The sequence below is a fragment of the Acartia tonsa genome, chromosome 12, assembly GCF_053477335.1.
Source record: "Acartia tonsa isolate MP-2025a chromosome 12, ASM5347733v1, whole genome shotgun sequence".
NCBI lineage: Eukaryota > Metazoa > Arthropoda > Copepoda > Calanoida > Acartiidae > Acartia > Acartia tonsa.
The window spans coordinates 16,983,056-17,000,350 of record NC_137271.1 but is presented as its reverse complement, the minus strand read 5'-3'; the positions used below and the strand labels follow the sequence as shown (position 1 = coordinate 17,000,350).

Here is a 17,295-nt window from a genome sequence, read left to right as displayed (position 1 = left end):
CCCCTACATAGCCTCTCCATCGCCCCTTAATAGCCTCTTACCTTAATTTATATAATCCTTACCTTAATATATATAACATAGCCCCTACATAGCCTCTCCATCGCCCCTGAATAGCCCCTTACCCTAATTTATATAACATAGCCCCTACATAGCCTCTCCATCGCCCCTTAATAGCTCCTTACCTTAATTTATATAACATAGCCCCTACATAGCCTCTCCATCGCCCCTTAATAGCCCCTTACCTTAATTTATATAACATAGCCTCTACATAGCCTCTCCATCGCCCCTAATAGCCCCTTACCTTTATTTATATAACAAAGCTCCTACATAGCCTCTCCATTGCCCCTTAATAGTCCCTTACCTTAATTTATATAACATAGCTCCTACATAGCCTCTCCATCGCCCCTTAAAAGCCCATTACCTTAATTTATATAACATAGCCCCTACATAGCCTCTCCATCGCCCCTTACCTTAATTTATATAACATAGCCCCTACATAGCCTCTCCATCGCCCCTTAATAGCTCCTTACCTTAATTTATATAACATAGCCCCTACATAGCCTCTCCATCGCCCCTTAATAGCCCCTTACCTTAATTTATATAACATAGCCTCTACATAGCCTCTCCATCGCCCCTTAATAGCCCCTTACCTTAATTTATATAACATAGCCCTACATAGCCTCTCCATCGCCCCTTAATAGCCCCTTACCTTAATTTATATAGCATAGCCCCTACATAGCCTCTCCATCGCCCCTTAATAGCCTCTTACCTTAATTTATATAATCCTTACCTTAATATATATAACATAGCCCCTACATAGCCTCTCCATCGCCCCTTAATATCCCCTTACCTTAATTATATAACATAGCTCCTACATAGCCTCCCCATCGCCCCTTAATAGCCCCTTACCCGATTTTATATAACATAGCCCCTAAATAGCCTCTCCATCGCCCCTTAATAGCCCCTTACCTTAATTTATATAACATAGCCCCTACATAGCCTCTCCATCGCCCCTTAATAGTCCTTTACCTTAATTTATATAAAATAGCCCCTATATAGCCTCTCCATCGCCCCTTAATAGCCAATTTATATAACATAGCCGCTACATAGCCTCTCCATCGCCCCTTAATAGCTCCTTACCTTAATTTATATAACATAGCCTCTCCATCGCCCCTTAATAGCCCTCCATCGCCACTTAAAAGCCCCTTACCTTAATTTATATAACATAGCCTCTACATAGCCTCTCCATCGCCCCTTAATAGCCCCTTATATCCTCCTTTAAAACAGTTATACACCTTCCCAGGATCTATTGGAAGCTACCCTATAAAGGAGAACCATATTGGTTCTGCAGTTAGCGATCTTCTTTGATACATACAGACAATGATCCTGTTACTTTTTATAAGGATTAAAAATAAAATGGCCTAAAGCCATCTCATTACCCATAGGAAGCTTCACTGTAAAGGAGAACCATGTCGGTTTAGTGGTTAGCAAGGTACAGACAGACATACATACAGACAAAGATCCTGTTACTTTATTATAAGGATTAAAATAAAATAGTTATTAACCTCCCCAGGACCTATGAGAAGCTACCCTATTAAGGAGAACGATCTCAGGACCTATAGGAATCTTCACTGTAAAGGAGAACCATATTGGTTCAGCGGTTAGCAAGATCCTTCGGTACAGACAGACATTCATACATACAGACAAAGATTCTGTTAATTTATTTTAAGAAATACAGATAAAATTGTTATAAACCTTTCCAGGCCTAAAACCATCTCAGGACCTAATTTCTGCCGTTGACAACTCGAGTTAAGTTACTATATTATTTTTACAATGTTTAACTTATCTGTTATTATTGGCTGACGAAAAGTTTGGGCAAAAAAAAAATTTATTCTTCAATGAAATATCTCTCCAGTATAATTTTGCCAAGTGCTAATTTATTAAGAATAAAGTTTGCCACAAATTTACCAAAAAATCTCATTGTCATTTCGCCAGGGAGGATTAGGATAGTTCCCAAAGTGTTATAAGTTGGCTTATCCAAGAGTGCTGTCTAGTCTCCAAAGTTTTATAATACCGTTTTCTTATTCGTTAGATTAACAACCTTGGGGACTTTTTATTGTTTTGTGATTGTTTAGTTCATTAAGTTGAGTGTCTAAATGTTTCAACCACTAATTCTAAACTAAAGAAGGGGTAATTTTGTGAATCATCAATGGGAATAATTAATATATAAACATACATATATATACAGTGTTTTTTTTTATGAGAGCATTTTTGAAAGCAATTTTACCCTACTTATAGTTATCAGAATTTAATGATTAATGGCTTATTCTCTTCGTTTTTTATAACCATTAACAGAAAAGCAAAAAAATATTTCAGTTTTTATTTAAAAAGTACAGTAAATTCAAAATTTCAAAACATGGGTGTCAACATCTAAAATAGTTATTTCTCGCATCGTATTATAAACGGCTTTCCGCGGATATAGAAAGTACAATTATGAGATTAAAACTAGTTTTTTTAGCCCCGAGGTGCAGAAGGCACCGGCTAAAAAAACTGGGTTTAATCTTATGATTGTACATATCTATATTCGTAGAAAGCTGGATATAATACGATGCTAGACATAGTTTTTTCGTATGGATGAGAACCGGTTCCTATCCACCGGATTCAAATGAATACGAGAAATGGTTTTAGCGCATTTTTCTTATGCTCAAATCTTCTACCCTTTCCAAGAATGGAGGGAGTACATTGGGGGGCCAGTATTCCCTCCCTGGTTGAGATATGGCCTTCAAATTTCAAAATGTTCTAGTACATGTCACAAGTAGTATCTATATAAATTTTTAGCTCAATATCTCAACTTTGAAGCGTTTTGCAGCCATTCTTGCAAAGGTAGATTATAAGAAAAATGCACTAAAACCATTTTTAGATGTTAACACCTAAGTTTTAAATTTTTTAATTTACTGTACTTTTTGAATAAAAACTGAAATATTTTTTGCTTTTCTATTAAAGGTTATAAAAAAGAAGAGAATAAGCCATTAATCATTAAATTCTAATAACTATAAGTAAGGTAAAATTGCTTTCAAAAAAGTTCTCATAAAAAAACACACTGTATATATGTATATATATCATTTTATCGACAATCGTCTTATCCCTGTAGATCTCTGATTATCAGAGCATTTTTGAAATATTTGCTGCTTATTTTTTGGCTGCCTTTGGCAAAATAATTTTTTTTCATAAAAAATGTATACAAAATTATCGTATTAATTTGGTAAATATATCATTGCACTTGAATTATTTTTAAGTCACTAACGGCTAATCCCATAATTGACCCTAGGAGTACTTTAATGAATAGATGTGGTGGAGAGGGGGGGGAGGGGGAAGGTTAAGAATTTAAGGGAAGTGATACCTTCCGGGGGCTGAAAGTGTTAGTCCCCTCCCCAAAATGAAAACTTTTCCTGCGAGTAAAATAAGCTTCAATGTAAAGGAGAAGCATATCGGTTCAGTTGATACTGATAAACATCCTGTTACTTTAATGTAAATATTAGTTTAAGGATAGTCTGTATAATCTCAGGGATAAAGGAAACATTAGGCAATTTTTACAATAGTCTCCAAAGTTTTATAATGAAGTTTTCTTATTCGTTGGCTCAAAACTTTGGGGACTTTTGTCATATTTTGGTTGTAGTGTTGCAATTTTGTGTATCGTTATTAGGGATGGATAAAAATTTATCGGCCATTGTCTTATTCCTTTAGATCCTTGGTATTATCAACTGAATAACAGTTCCAACAACAAAAATTAAGATATTGCTTCGCTTTTTATGGACAAATATCCTGTTATTTTATTATAAGGAAAAAAAATAAACTATCTTAAAATCATCTCAGTACTCAGCGGTTAGCAAGATCCTACGGTATAGACAGACAGACATACATCATATCGGTTTAGCAGCAAACGAGATCCTTTGCTACAGACAAAAAAAAACTTTGTATATCGACTAGCGGCTACGCCCCCAGCATCTATTGGCTCTGTATTCAAAGGGGAATGAATAAAAGCCTAAAGCCTTCCCAGGACTTAAAATAGAATAGCCTAAAACCATCCCTCGACTTAAAATAAAATAGCCTAAAGCCATTACAAGACAAATATTAAGCTTACCTGAAATAGAAAGCCCAATCTGTTTAGTAGTTATTGAGATCTTAAGTTTCAGAACAGAAAGCCTTACTAACGTGGACAAACACAGGATATTTCGGACAAATGTCGGAGTGGACATTATATAAGTAAAACGCAGAAGTGTCTATAATATCTTAAAAATTAGGTTTCAACAACATTTGTTTAGTTATTTCTACACAGGTTAGGTTAGGTTAAGATATAAATATACAAATAAGCCCCCTGCAGGGGTTAGGCATATAAAAAAACATATTTGACAGTTGTAAACAATGTGAGAAAAAAATATGTTTTAGTTTAATGAAATGTTCTATCTGTTTCAAACCTTTGCCTTTCGATAGAACTTACCTACTTTGGAAAACTGTTAGACTGATTTTAAAATTTCAGTCTGTGAGAAAAGATATTCAAGATTTTTTTTTGTTTTAAAAGATTTTTATCTTATAAATAAAATAAAAGACACTCCTGCGTTTTACATAAGCAATGTCCACTCCGACGATTGTCCCATTCCTAGGTTTGTCCACTCCAACGTTTGTTTATGTTTTACTACTTTATATAATAGGATAATATGTATTCTTCTTTTATATTTCTCTTTTCTTATTCACTTGCAGCTGCGCTCTTTTTAATGTAAGGAGGCAGAAAAATAGCCTAAACCAATTAGGGGCTTAAATCTGAAAATGAAAAAGCAAAAAACCATCCCATGACCTATGTGAAGCTTCCCTTAAATGGAGAATTTAGTCAGTTTATGAAATTTTTAAGCTTCAGACCAAAAAAAATACTTTTTTTGTTAAAAGAGAGACTTTTCTACAATTAGGGCTAGTCCTTTCGTCATTGCTCTTCTCATTAAGTTAAGCATGTGGTTTTCTCTGCTATTGTTAAAGATAGACTGTTGAGATTTTTAGTGAATATTCCCATGACATATGTATATCCAGTCTATAAATTATTTTGTCTGTCTCTCAATTATGCTTCAAAAGACTTAGGTTTCGTGATAATCTTTGAGTAATAGCATATTCTCTTAAAGTCTGCTCTATAACTTACTTTGTCTGTTTGTCCATTATATGATCCTTATTCAAATTTCTATTTAACTAAAAAATTTCATTCTCTTAGTTTATTTTTTTTCTTTATTTCATTATGTTATTATATTATTTATATTTATTTTATTAATTCATTATATTTTCATTATAATTTTCCTTTTTAAATGCGAAACTTTTCTATAGTAAGGATTGGTTTGTCCGTACGTCCAAACGGTTAGACGACATTTTCTTTAATTTAGACATGTTATAAATATCCTATCGATTTCAAACTTTGCAGAATGATTTCTATAACAGTTGGGTACAATACTATATTCATTACTAGAAAGTATGTACGTCCATTTTTTTGTATAATATCATTGTCCCATTCATCTGGGTTTTGGAGTAATGTTTCTTAGGACAACAAGGTTTAGTATTATAATCAAATACTAAAAATAAAATTATGCCCTTTTACTATATTCTATACTAGCAGATTCGCCCCTAGCCTCAGGGGCTTTGCCCCAAGAGGTGATAAAATTTTTTTTTGGCGAAATTCGTAATAGGACCAAGAAAATCTTCAGCAAAAAAAAAAATGGGGGGGGATTTTTTTGTTTTTGGGGGGGTTGGGGGTATCCCACCCCCCAAGAAAATAGCCTAAAACCACCACAGGACCAGTAGGTATATTCCCTGAATAGTAGAATATAATCGGTCCAGTGGTTACCGAGATCTTAAGGGACTGACAGACGGACAGACAGACGGACAGACAGACGGACAGACAGACAGACGGATGGACAGACATCATTCTACTTTGTATTATAGATTTACGCTAATTTTAACAAAATTTATGTTTGACCTCCTGATTTTAGAGCTTTGCTTTTGTGAATGTTGTTATCCTTGTTATCTTGCTTTTTTTTCCTTTTTCATAACCTATTATATAAAGTAGTAATCTTTTTTTTGTCTGTAGAAAAGCTAACCGCTGAACCTATATGGTTCTCCTTTACAGTGAAGCTTCTTTTAAGTTCATAGAGGGTTTATAATTATTTCGAGGGAGGGTATCTCCACCCTCCCAGAAAATTCACCCCAAGAAAAATATTACCCCATCCCCTCAAAAAATCTTTTTAACTTTTTAAAAGCAAAGCTTTTCTATATTAAGGATCAGTCCGTACGTCCGTAACGGTTAGCTATTTTCGTTAATTTAGGCATGTGATTCCTGTAGTAGAAAGGTACGATTTAGAAAGTCTATAATCATTATCAGAATATCCATACGTCCATTTTAAGCATACTAATTATTAACTTACAACAAATTTTTATGTATCAAAATTATCCGATTAATCTGATTTCTGGGATACTGATTCCTAGGACAACAAAATAGAATGTTATAAGCGAATCATATCTATAATCAAGTCCAAAAAATGTGAGTACGTCCTTAAGCATTTTCCTGCATGTAAGCAATTTCTCAATAAATTTACTTACAATTTTGTTTCGAATTTTAAATTTATGTTCTGACTATTCAGTTCTGACACTCTACATTATTAATGTTCATTAAAGGACGCCTGCAAGAAATAACACGCTTTAACTGCTAAAAGACTGCCACAAGAAGACCCAATACCCCAAATTATAAGCCTTCAGCTTCAATAACAAAAAAGTTCTAGGCATTTCAAAATAGCATTTTATGTACAATGGAATTTTTGAAAGATTTCCAATGCTCATAAAAGAAAAAACAATATTAAATTACGTTGCCTAGACATAAAATTATAACCTTATCTTTGTCAGAAACTTAGATTGCCTGTAACTGATTACATTTTTACAATAAAAACACCACATTTCATAGTCAAAATCTATGAAAAAAAATCGATTTAAATTGCATTTTTAAACGAAAATCATAGCGGAAACAAAGGGGTAAACTAATACAAGCTTAGCTGTGATTGGTTGTTAAGCTGATTCAGCCTTCTGATTGGCTACAGTACATTCGGTACAACGCAAGTAAAACTTATTTTTTTTTAATGATTTTGACTATAAAAATGGGTATTTTTATTGTAAAAATATAATTAGTTACTGGAAACCTAAATTTATGACGAAAAAAATAAGCTTATAATTTTGTTTCTAGGCCACGTAGTTTAATTTTAAAGTTTTCAACATGAGCATTGCAATTCTTTCAAAATTTCCATTGTACATAAAATGTCATTTTAAAATGCCTAGAACTTTTTTGTTATAGAAGCTGAAGGCTTCAAATTTGGGGTATTTGGTCTACTTGTGGCAGTCTTTCAGCAGTTAAAGCGTGGTATTTCTTGCAGGCTTCCTTTAAACTTTTTTCTACCGTTTCAGAGCTTTGCTTTTATAAATGTTGTCATCCTTGTCATCCTTTTAAAACTTAAATTTAAAACTGTAGAGGGTCACATTCCTTCCTTACCTTAATGCCCTACCTTCTATAATGAAGGGGCAATACAATTACAGAGGCTGTACAGGAGCCATAAAGGGCCTATGTTATATAAATTAAGGTAAGGGGCGATGAAGAGGCTATGAAGGGGCTATGTTATATAAATTAAGGTAAGAGGCTATTAAGGGGCGATGGAGAGGCTATGTAGGGGCTATGTTATATAATTAAGGTAAGGGGCTATTAAGGGGCGATGGAGATGCTTTGTAGGGCCTATGTTATATAAATTAAGGTAAGAGGCTATTAAGGGGCGATGGAGAGGCTATGTAGGGGCTATGTTATATAAATTAGGGTAAGGGGCTATTTAGGGGCGATGGAGAGGCTATGTAGGGGCTATGTTATATATATTAAGGTAAGGATTATATAAATTAAGGTAAGAGGCTATTAAGGGGCGATGGAGAGGCTATGTAGGGGCTATGCTATATAAATTAAGGTAAGGGGCTATTAAGGGGCGATGGAGAGGCTATGTAGGGCTATGTTATATAAATTAAGGTAAGGGGCTATTAAGGGGCGATGGAGAGGCTATGTAGAGGCTATGTTATATAAATTAAGGTAAGGGGCTATTAAGGGGCGATGGAGAGGCTATGTAGGGGCTATGTTATATAAATTAAGGTAAGGGGCTATTAAGGGGCGATGGAGAGGCTATGTAGGGGCTATGTTATATAAATTAAGGTAAGGGGCTATTAAGGGGCGATGGAGAGGCTATGTAGGGGCTATGTTATATAAATTAAGGTAAGGGGCGATGGAGAGGCTATGTAGGGGCTATGTTATATAAATTAAGGTAAGGGGCGATGGAGAGGCTATGTAGGGGCTATGTTATATAAATTAAGGTAAGGGGCTATTAAGGGGCGATGGAGAGGCTATGTAGAGGCTATGTTATATAAATTAAGGTAAGGGGCTATTAAGGGGCGATGGAGAGGCTATGTAGGGGCTATGTTATATAAATTAAGGTAAGGGGCTATTAAGGGGCGATGGAGAGGCTATGTAGGGGCTATGTTATATAAATTAAGGTAAGGAGCTATTAAGGGGCGATGGAGAGGCTATGTAGGGGCTATATTATATAAATTAGGGTAAGGGGCTATTTAGGGGCGATGGAGAGGCTATGTAGGGGCTATGTTATATATATTAAGGTAAGGATTATATAAATTAAGGTAAGAGGCTATTAAGGGGCGATGGAGAGGCTATGTAGGGGCTATGCTATATAAATTAAGGTAAGGGGCTATTAAGGGGCGATGGAGAGGCTATGTAGGGCTATGTTATATAAATTAAGGTAAGGGGCTATTAAGGGGCGATGGAGAGGCTATGTAGAGGCTATGTTATATAAATTAAGGTAAGGGGCTATTAAGGGGCGATGGAGAGGCTATGTAGGGGCTATGTTATATAAATTAAGGTAAGGGGCTATTAAGGGGCGATGGAGAGGCTATGTAGGGGCTATGTTATATAAATTAAGGTAAGGGGCTATTAAGGGGCGATGGAGAGGCTATGTAGGGGCTATGTTATATAAATTAAGGTAAGGGGCGATGGAGAGGCTATGTAGGGGCTATGTTATATAAATTAAGGTAAGGGGCGATGGAGAGGCTATGTAGGGGCTATGTTATATAAATTAAGGTAAGGGGCTATTAAGGGGCGATGGAGAGGCTATGTAGGGGCTATGTTATATAAATTAAGGTAAGGAGCTATTAAGGGGCGATGGAGAGGCTATGTAGGGGCTATATTATATAAATTAGGGTAAGGGGCTATTTAGGGGCGATGGAGAGGCTATGTAGGGGCTATGTTATATATATTAAGGTAAGGATTATATAAATTAAGGTAAGAGGCTATTAAGGGGCGATGGAGAGGCTATGTAGGGGCTATGCTATATAAATTAAGGTAAGGGGCTATTAAGGGGCGATGGAGAGGCTATGTAGGGCTATGTTATATAAATTAAGGTAAGGGGCTATTAAGGGGCGATGGAGAGGCTATGTAGAGGCTATGTTATATAAATTAAGGTAAGGGGCTATTAAGGGGCGATGGAGAGGCTATGTAGGGGCTATGTTATATAAATTAAGGTAAGGGGCTATTAAGGGGCGATGGAGAGGCTATGTAGGGGCTATGTTATATAAATTAAGGTAAGGGGCTATTAAGGGGCGATGGAGAGGCTATGTAGGGGCTATGTTATATAAATTAAGGTAAGGGGCTATTAAGGGGCGATGGAGAGGCTATGTAGGGGCTATGTTATATAAATTAAGGTAAGGGGCGATGGAGAGGCTATGTAGGGGCTATGTTATATAAATTAAGGTAAGGGGCGATGGAGAGGCTATGTAGGGGCTATGTTATATAAATTAAGGTAAGGGGCGATGGAGAGGCTATGTAGGGGCTATGTTATATAAATTAAGGTAAGGGGCTATTAAGGGGCGATGGAGAGGCTATGTAGGGGCTATGTTATATAAATTAAGGTAAGGGGCTATTAAGGGGCGATGGAGAGGCTATGTAGGGGCTATGTTATATAAATTAAGGTAAGGAGCTATTAAGGGGCGATGGAGAGGCTATGTAGGGGCTATGTTATATAAATTAAGGTAAGGGGCGATGGAGAGGCTATGTAGGGGCTATGTTATATAAATTAAGGTAAGGGGCTATTAAGGGGCGATGGAGAGGCTATGTAGAGGCTATGTTATATAAATTAAGGTAAGGGGCTATTAAGGGGCGATGGAGAGGCTATGTAGGGGCTATGTTATATAAATTAAGGTAAGGGGCTATTAAGGGGCGATGGAGAGGCTATGTAGGGGCTATGTTATATAAATTAAGGTAAGGAGCTATTAAGGGGCGATGGAGAGGCTATGTAGGGGCTATGTTATATAAATTAGGGTAAGGGGCTATTCAGGGGCGATGGAGAGGCTATGTAGGGGCTATGTTATATATATTAAGGTAAGGATTATATAAATTAAGGTAAGAGGCTATTAAGGGGCGATGGAGAGGCTATGTAGGGGCTATGCTATATAAATTAAGGTAAGGGGCTATTAAGGGGCGATGGAGAGGCTATGTAGGGCTATGTTATATAAATTAAGGTAAGGGGCTATTAAGGGGCGATGGAGAGGCTATGTAGAGGCTATGTTATATAAATTAAGGTAAGGGGCTATTAAGGGGCGATGGAGAGGCTATGTAGGGGCTATGTTATATAAATTAGGGTAAGGGGCTATTTAGGGGCGATGGAGAGGCTATGTTATATATATTAAGGTAAGAGGCTATTAAGGGGCGATGGAGAGGCTATGTAGGGGCTATGCTATATAAATTAAGGTAAGGGGCTATTAAGGGGCGATGGAGAGGCTATGTAGGGCTATGTTATATAAATTAAGGTAAGGGGCTATTAAGGGGCGATGGAGAGGCTATGTAGGGGCTATGTTATATAAATTAAGGTAAGGAGCTATTAAGGGGCGATGGAGAGGCTATGTAGGGGCTATGTTATATAAATTAGGGTAAGGGGCTATTTAGGGGCGATGGAGAGGCTATGTAGGGGCTATGTTATATATATTAAGGTAAGGATTATATAAATTAAGGTAAGAGGCTATTAAGGGGCGATGGAGAGGCTATGTAGGGGCTATGCTATATAAATTAAGGTAAGGGGCTATTAAGGGGCGATGGAGAGGCTATGTAGGGCTATGTTATATAAATTAAGGTAAGGGGCTATTAAGGGGCGATGGAGAGGCTATGTAGAGGCTATGTTATATAAATTAAGGCAAGAGGCTATTAAGGGGCGATGGAGAGGCTATGTAGGGGCTATGTTATATAAATTAAGGTAAGGAGCTATTAAGGGGCGATGGAGAGGCTATGTAGGGGCTATGTTATATAAATTAAGGTAAGGGGCGATGGAGAGGCTATGTAGGGGCTATGTTGTATAAATTAAGGTAATGGGCTTTTAAGGGGCGATGGAGAGGCTATGTAGGAGCTATGTTATATAAATTAAGGTAAGAGGCTATTAAGGGGCGATGGAGAGGCTATGTAGGGGCTATGTTATATAAATAAAGGTAAGGGGCTATTAGGGGCGATGGAGAGGCTATGTAGGGGCTTTGTTATATAAATTAAGATAAGGGGCTATTAAGGGGCGATGGAGAGGCTATGTAGGGGCTATGTTATAAAAATTAAGGTAAGGAGCTATTAAGGGGCGATGGAGAGGCTATGTAGGGGCTTTTTTATATAAATTAAGGTAAGGGGCTATTAAGGGGCGATGGGGCGATGGAGGAGCGATGGAGGAGAGATGTAGGAGCCATCAAAGTACAATGTAATATAAATTTGGAGAAGGAGCGATGAAGGAGCAATGGAGGGGCGATGTAGGAGCGATGGAGGGGCAATGGAGGGGCGATGTAGGGGCCATCAAAGTACAATGTAATATAAATTTGGAGAAGGAGCGATGAAGGGGCGATGTAGGAGCGATGAAGGAGCGATGTAGGAGCGATGTAGGGGCCATCACAGTACAATTTAATATAAATTTGGAGAAGGAGCGATGTAGGAGCGATGGAGGGGCGATGTAGGAGCGATGAAGGAGCGATGTAGCAGCGATGTAGGGGCCATCAAGTTGCAATGTAATATAAATTTGGAGAAGGAGCGATGAAGGGGCGATGTAGGAGCGATGAAGGAGCGATGTAGGAGCGATGTAGGGGCCATCACAGTACAATTTAATATAAATTTGGAGAAGGAGCGATGTAGGGGCCATCACAGTACAATTTAATATAAATTTGGAGAAGGAGCGATGAAGGAGCGATGTAGGAGCGATGAAGGGGCGATGTAGGAGCGATGTAGGGGCCATCAAAGTACAATGTAATATAAATTTGGAGAAGGGGCGATGGAGGAGCGATGTAGGGGCCATCAAGTGGGTTGTTATATAAATTAAGGTAAAGGACTATGGAGGGGCGATGGAGAGGCTATGAAGGAGCCATCATGGGGCTATAGTATAGCCTCTTATCATAAGAGGCGATATTAACGCCCCTTCAAAGGAGCTATTAAGAGGCCATGAAGGAGCTATAGCATAGCCTCTTATCATAAGAGGCGATATGAACGCTCCTTAAAAGGGGCTATCACATCGCTCCATATGATAAGAGGCTATGCTATAGCTCCTTGAAGGAGCTATAGAAAATCATCGCCCCATATGGAGCGATGTCATGGAAAGGACTATACCCAATTTTTTTTGTTCAATTTATGTTAAATCAGCTATTTACCAAAAATATTTTTTTTATCCCGCTAGATTGCATTAGTTATGTTTTTAGCTAATTGCATAATATCCGGTATAGACAAAGGACAGACACCCTATTACTTTAGTATAAGGATTACAACTAAAAATGGATCAAATATAGTATCAAAATCTAGATTATTGTGCAGATCATCCTTTAAGGGAATAGTTGATATAAAATACGTGGATTTGTGAGGGATTCTCGCATACCCTAAGGAAATGTTTATCACAGTTGGCTAATATAACGATACCCCATTCCCCACAACTCTTATGCTTATGACACTGCCCCATTCCCTACACTGGCTACAGAGAAACCAATATCTGAAAATAAAAATTCATAAGTGACAATATCCATGTATTTTAAATCCATATTTAAGGACTTTTTTATCATATTTTTATAAAATGGAATTATATTTTTAAAAATATTCCAATTATTTTTCAGGTTGTCAAAGTACATAGACTGGATCAAAGAAAACTTGGACTAATTCTCAAATAAACAATATTATAATTTGGTTGTATTCAAAATGTTTTATCGTTGTATTTCAATGTATTAAATTATTAAATTTATGTTTTTATTTTTACAAAAAGGTACACAACATCGATAAAAGTGATGATGATTATACAAATCAGGCAGACAAACAAAATAGATAAAGGGTGTTAAAAAAAACGATCGCTGATTCGCTTCACTCTTTTTGATATAAACCCCACAGTTTTGGTCCAAAACTAACAAAAAATGAACCAAATCATGTCCAAGCAATGACAATTAGAAAACATTATTGATTTTGATTTCTACTTACCTCTCCTGAGCACTACAGTCCTAGCCCTTGTTAAGCATTTTTCCTTACATGGAGATTAAAAATCAACAAATCGTCTTAAATACCATAAATCGTGTAGATAGACCCCATAATGTTCAGATTTTTTGATGGGGCATGTAAAGACCTTTCTATAGACACCTTAACAAGGTTTCTAACTCAATCCTAGCCAATTTGGCATAAAAAAGACAGACCCATCAAACATTGAGACATGAAAGGTCTCTCTAGTCCTTGATGTATGACAGACTTTTCTTTTCGATGCAAAAATGGCTAAGATTGTGTTAGAAACCTGGTTAAGGTGTATATAGAAAGAACTTGACATTCCCCATCAAAAATTTTCAACATTATGGGGTCTATCTACAAGATTTTAAGTACTCAAGATGGTTTGTTCTTTTTTTTAAGACAGAGCCGTCATGTCTTAATGTGTGATGGGTCTGTCTTATTGATGCCAAATTGGCAAGGATTGAGTTAGAAATCTGTTTAAGGCATCTATAGAAAGATCTTTATATGCCCCATCAAAAACTCTGAACATTATGGGGTCTATCTACAAGATTTCAAATACTTTAGACAATTAATTCTTTTTAGAAAAAGACAAAACTGTAAAGATTTGTACTAAAATATGCACTCTCCATGTAAGGAAAAATTCTCCACAAGGGCTAGGAATCGAGCTGTAGTGCTCAGGAGAGGTGAGTAGAAATCAAAATTCAATAGTTTTTTCTCATTGTCATTGCTTGGACATGAATTGGGTCATTTTTTGTTAGTTTTTGACCAAAGCTGTAGGGTTTATATTGAAAAGAGTGAAGCACCCTTTAAATAAAAATTGTTATTTATTATTGCAATATTTTAATATTTTTAGAATTTTTCAAGAAGTTCATATTCTAATTCTAATAATATTGGTTTAAGTCCTATTATTCTTGAAAAAATCACGAAACCTCAACTTTTAAATTTAAGTTATTAATTAATCTGCTATTCAATCAGGACCTGTCTATCTGACATTATAGTCATGCACTCAACTATCATGTATTTGGACAAAGCAAAAAGCTTTGGCAGACAGCAAACAATTAAAAAAAAATTATAAAAATCTCTTCCTGAAGTAGTAATGTTTTATTTGTCTGTAATTTCAATACCTACTAAAAGATTTTAAGGAAGCTTCCCATAGGTCCCAGATACTTGAATCTTAGATTTAAGTTTTGTGGTTTTAAGCAAATATTCTGCATTCCATACCAGTGTTTCTTCCATATACTCTTCGATTAGAGAGCTCCAAGATACTAGGGGCAAAACTGCCAGCATTATCTCATGTTTTGAGACCTAGGACTATATTCTTACACTAAAGTAACAAGATGTTTGTGTGTCTGTGTGTTTGTTTGTACCGAAGGATCTCGCTAACCGCTGAACCGATCGGGTTCTCCTTGACAGGGTAGCTTTTCATAGGTCCCGGGAAGGTTTATAACTATTTTCTTAGGGGGTGGGACACCCCAAAGCCCCCAAAAAATGAAAAATACCCCCCCCCCCCACACCCGAAAAAAGAAATTTTAATTTTTTTAACTAAAATTAAAAATGAGGGAGGGGGTACCACTCAAAAAAATTTTGTTTTCCATCCCCCAAAAATCAAATTCGACTCCCCCCTCCTCAAGTGCCCCTAGAGGCCTTTAGGGGCGTAGCCGCTAGTGGTTATTAAAAACAACCATTAAGTGTCCAATGATTAGCAAGCACAGAAGAGTCTAAAAATTTCAAGATAAGATTTAAAATGTATAAAACTTAATATCCCACCCTATTGGTTTAAAACATTGATATTTGCCGGGCTTAGCTTTAACTTTTAGACTGCTACGCTCTTGCTTTTTTAGTAGCGAAGCTACTCTATAATCAAAATTTAAAATTTTATTGGAAAACGTGAATTGCTTGGCTCATATTCAAGATAGACGGCTGAACCTTCTTGTTGATATTCCTATAATAATAAACCACGTTTAAGTCGCTACAAGGAATTTTTATTTCCGTATATGAAAGGACGAGTATCTTTGATTTATATTTTCTAATATTTAAGCTACTCTTTAATTCACAGAGTATGTCCGTCTGTCAGTCAGCCCGTAACGCTATGGGGGAAAAGTGATTTTCTCAGCTGTTATTCAAGAAAACGGTTGATTTCTGCAAATAACGTCGAATATGCATTATTCTTTGTCTGTCGGTCAGTCATCATACAAGATATAATTTTACAAGGATGACAACATCCATAAAAGCGAAGCACTGAAACGGTAGGACAAATGGACAATAACGCTTGTAAAGTGTCAGAACTTAATAATCAGAATATAAATGTATAAGAGTCGAAGCAAAATTGTAAGTAAATTTGTTGAAAAACTGCTTGATACAAAATAATGTTTATGGATATACTAACATTTTTAGGGCTTAAATATAGAGTTTCTTCGCTTATAACAAAATACATTGTTGTCCCAGGAATCAATATACCAAAAATCAGATCAATCGGGTGAACGTGATTAGATCACATAAAAATTTGTTGTTAAAAAGGTAAAAAAATCAACATGTTTAAAATGGACGTACGGACATTCTGGTAATGATTAGAGTTGCTACGCTTTCTAAATCGTACCTAACCACTAAAGTTTGAAATCGATAGGACAATTCTAACATGCCTAAATTAACGAAAAAAGCTATCTCTCTGTGACAGACGGACGGACCGACCCTAATTAGAGAAAAGCTTCGCTTAAAAAAAATGTAAAATGCGTGATAAATCTTTTTTGATTATTTTTTTTTTGATTTGAACAAATAATCTTTTTCTTATCAACTACTTATGGATGTTGTCAACCTTGTTTCTGTTTTTTCCTTGCCTTCTTTCAATATTTTAGTGCTTCATCATTGTGGAATTAAAACAACACAAAAGATTTTGAAATGTATAGAAAGTACAAACTTAGGAACAGAGGGATAGATAGATAGATAGAAGCATAGGAAGGATGGGGGGGGGGGTAAAATGGTGATTAACCCCCTTAAAACTTTGAAACCCCTCATTTCTCCCCCCACCCTCAAAATCAAAAAAAGAAATATTAAAAAAGTTAACCCTCTCAAAGCTTTAAAACCCTTCATTTTGGAAAATAATTTTATGTCTAAGATGTGTATTTTTAGAGAAATTTACTTTTTCTAGTCATAGCGGTCAGACCGCTCCTTAGCCGCTTTTTAGCGGCCAGCCGCTAAATTTTAAAACAGCTCTAGAGCGGCCAATTTTGCAGCTAGGATGACCAAATTTTAGGACGAACTTTTATTTTTCATAACAAAAAAAATACTTTTTCTGATCATCGCCGTAAAACGGCAAATAATGGAAACCGCCATTTTCGGCGGTTACGGCAGTAAAAAAATGGTTGACGGCGCCAATTAATATTTTTATCTGTTTATTGTTGCTCAAGGATTTACCAAAAAATTTTTTAGGTCTCTAGCTGTAATAGAAGCCACGATATTCATGATATATGTCTGTAGTAAAAGCCGGACAAAAATCGGTCATAAAGTCGGTCAGGGAGCGTTCAAACGGTCATAACACCACTTTTCTCAGAAGGTCAATAATATTTAAGGTTTCTATCTTATACACAAAAGTCATAATGTAGAAATTAAGATTTATTTATAATTTTTTCTAATTTTGGTGTTACCCAACAGACTTTGACCGGACACCACGACCGACCCAGAACAGATATCCT

At 36.3% G+C, this 17,295-nt stretch overlaps 1 protein-coding gene across 1 annotated transcript in view; it reads left to right on the top strand.

The window, feature by feature from the left end:
• The window catches only part of LOC145334201 (chymotrypsin-1-like), a 36,518-nt gene extending 23,160 nt beyond the window's left edge, over positions 1-13,358 (top strand). The window contains exon 23 of the mRNA XM_080179571.1: positions 13,234-13,358. Coding sequence (XP_080035697.1) covers positions 13,234-13,276 — 43 coding nt within the window. The 3' untranslated portion in view covers positions 13,277-13,358. The remainder of the gene's footprint in view (positions 1-13,233) is intronic.
• Positions 13,359-17,295: the final 3,937 nt, after the last annotated feature.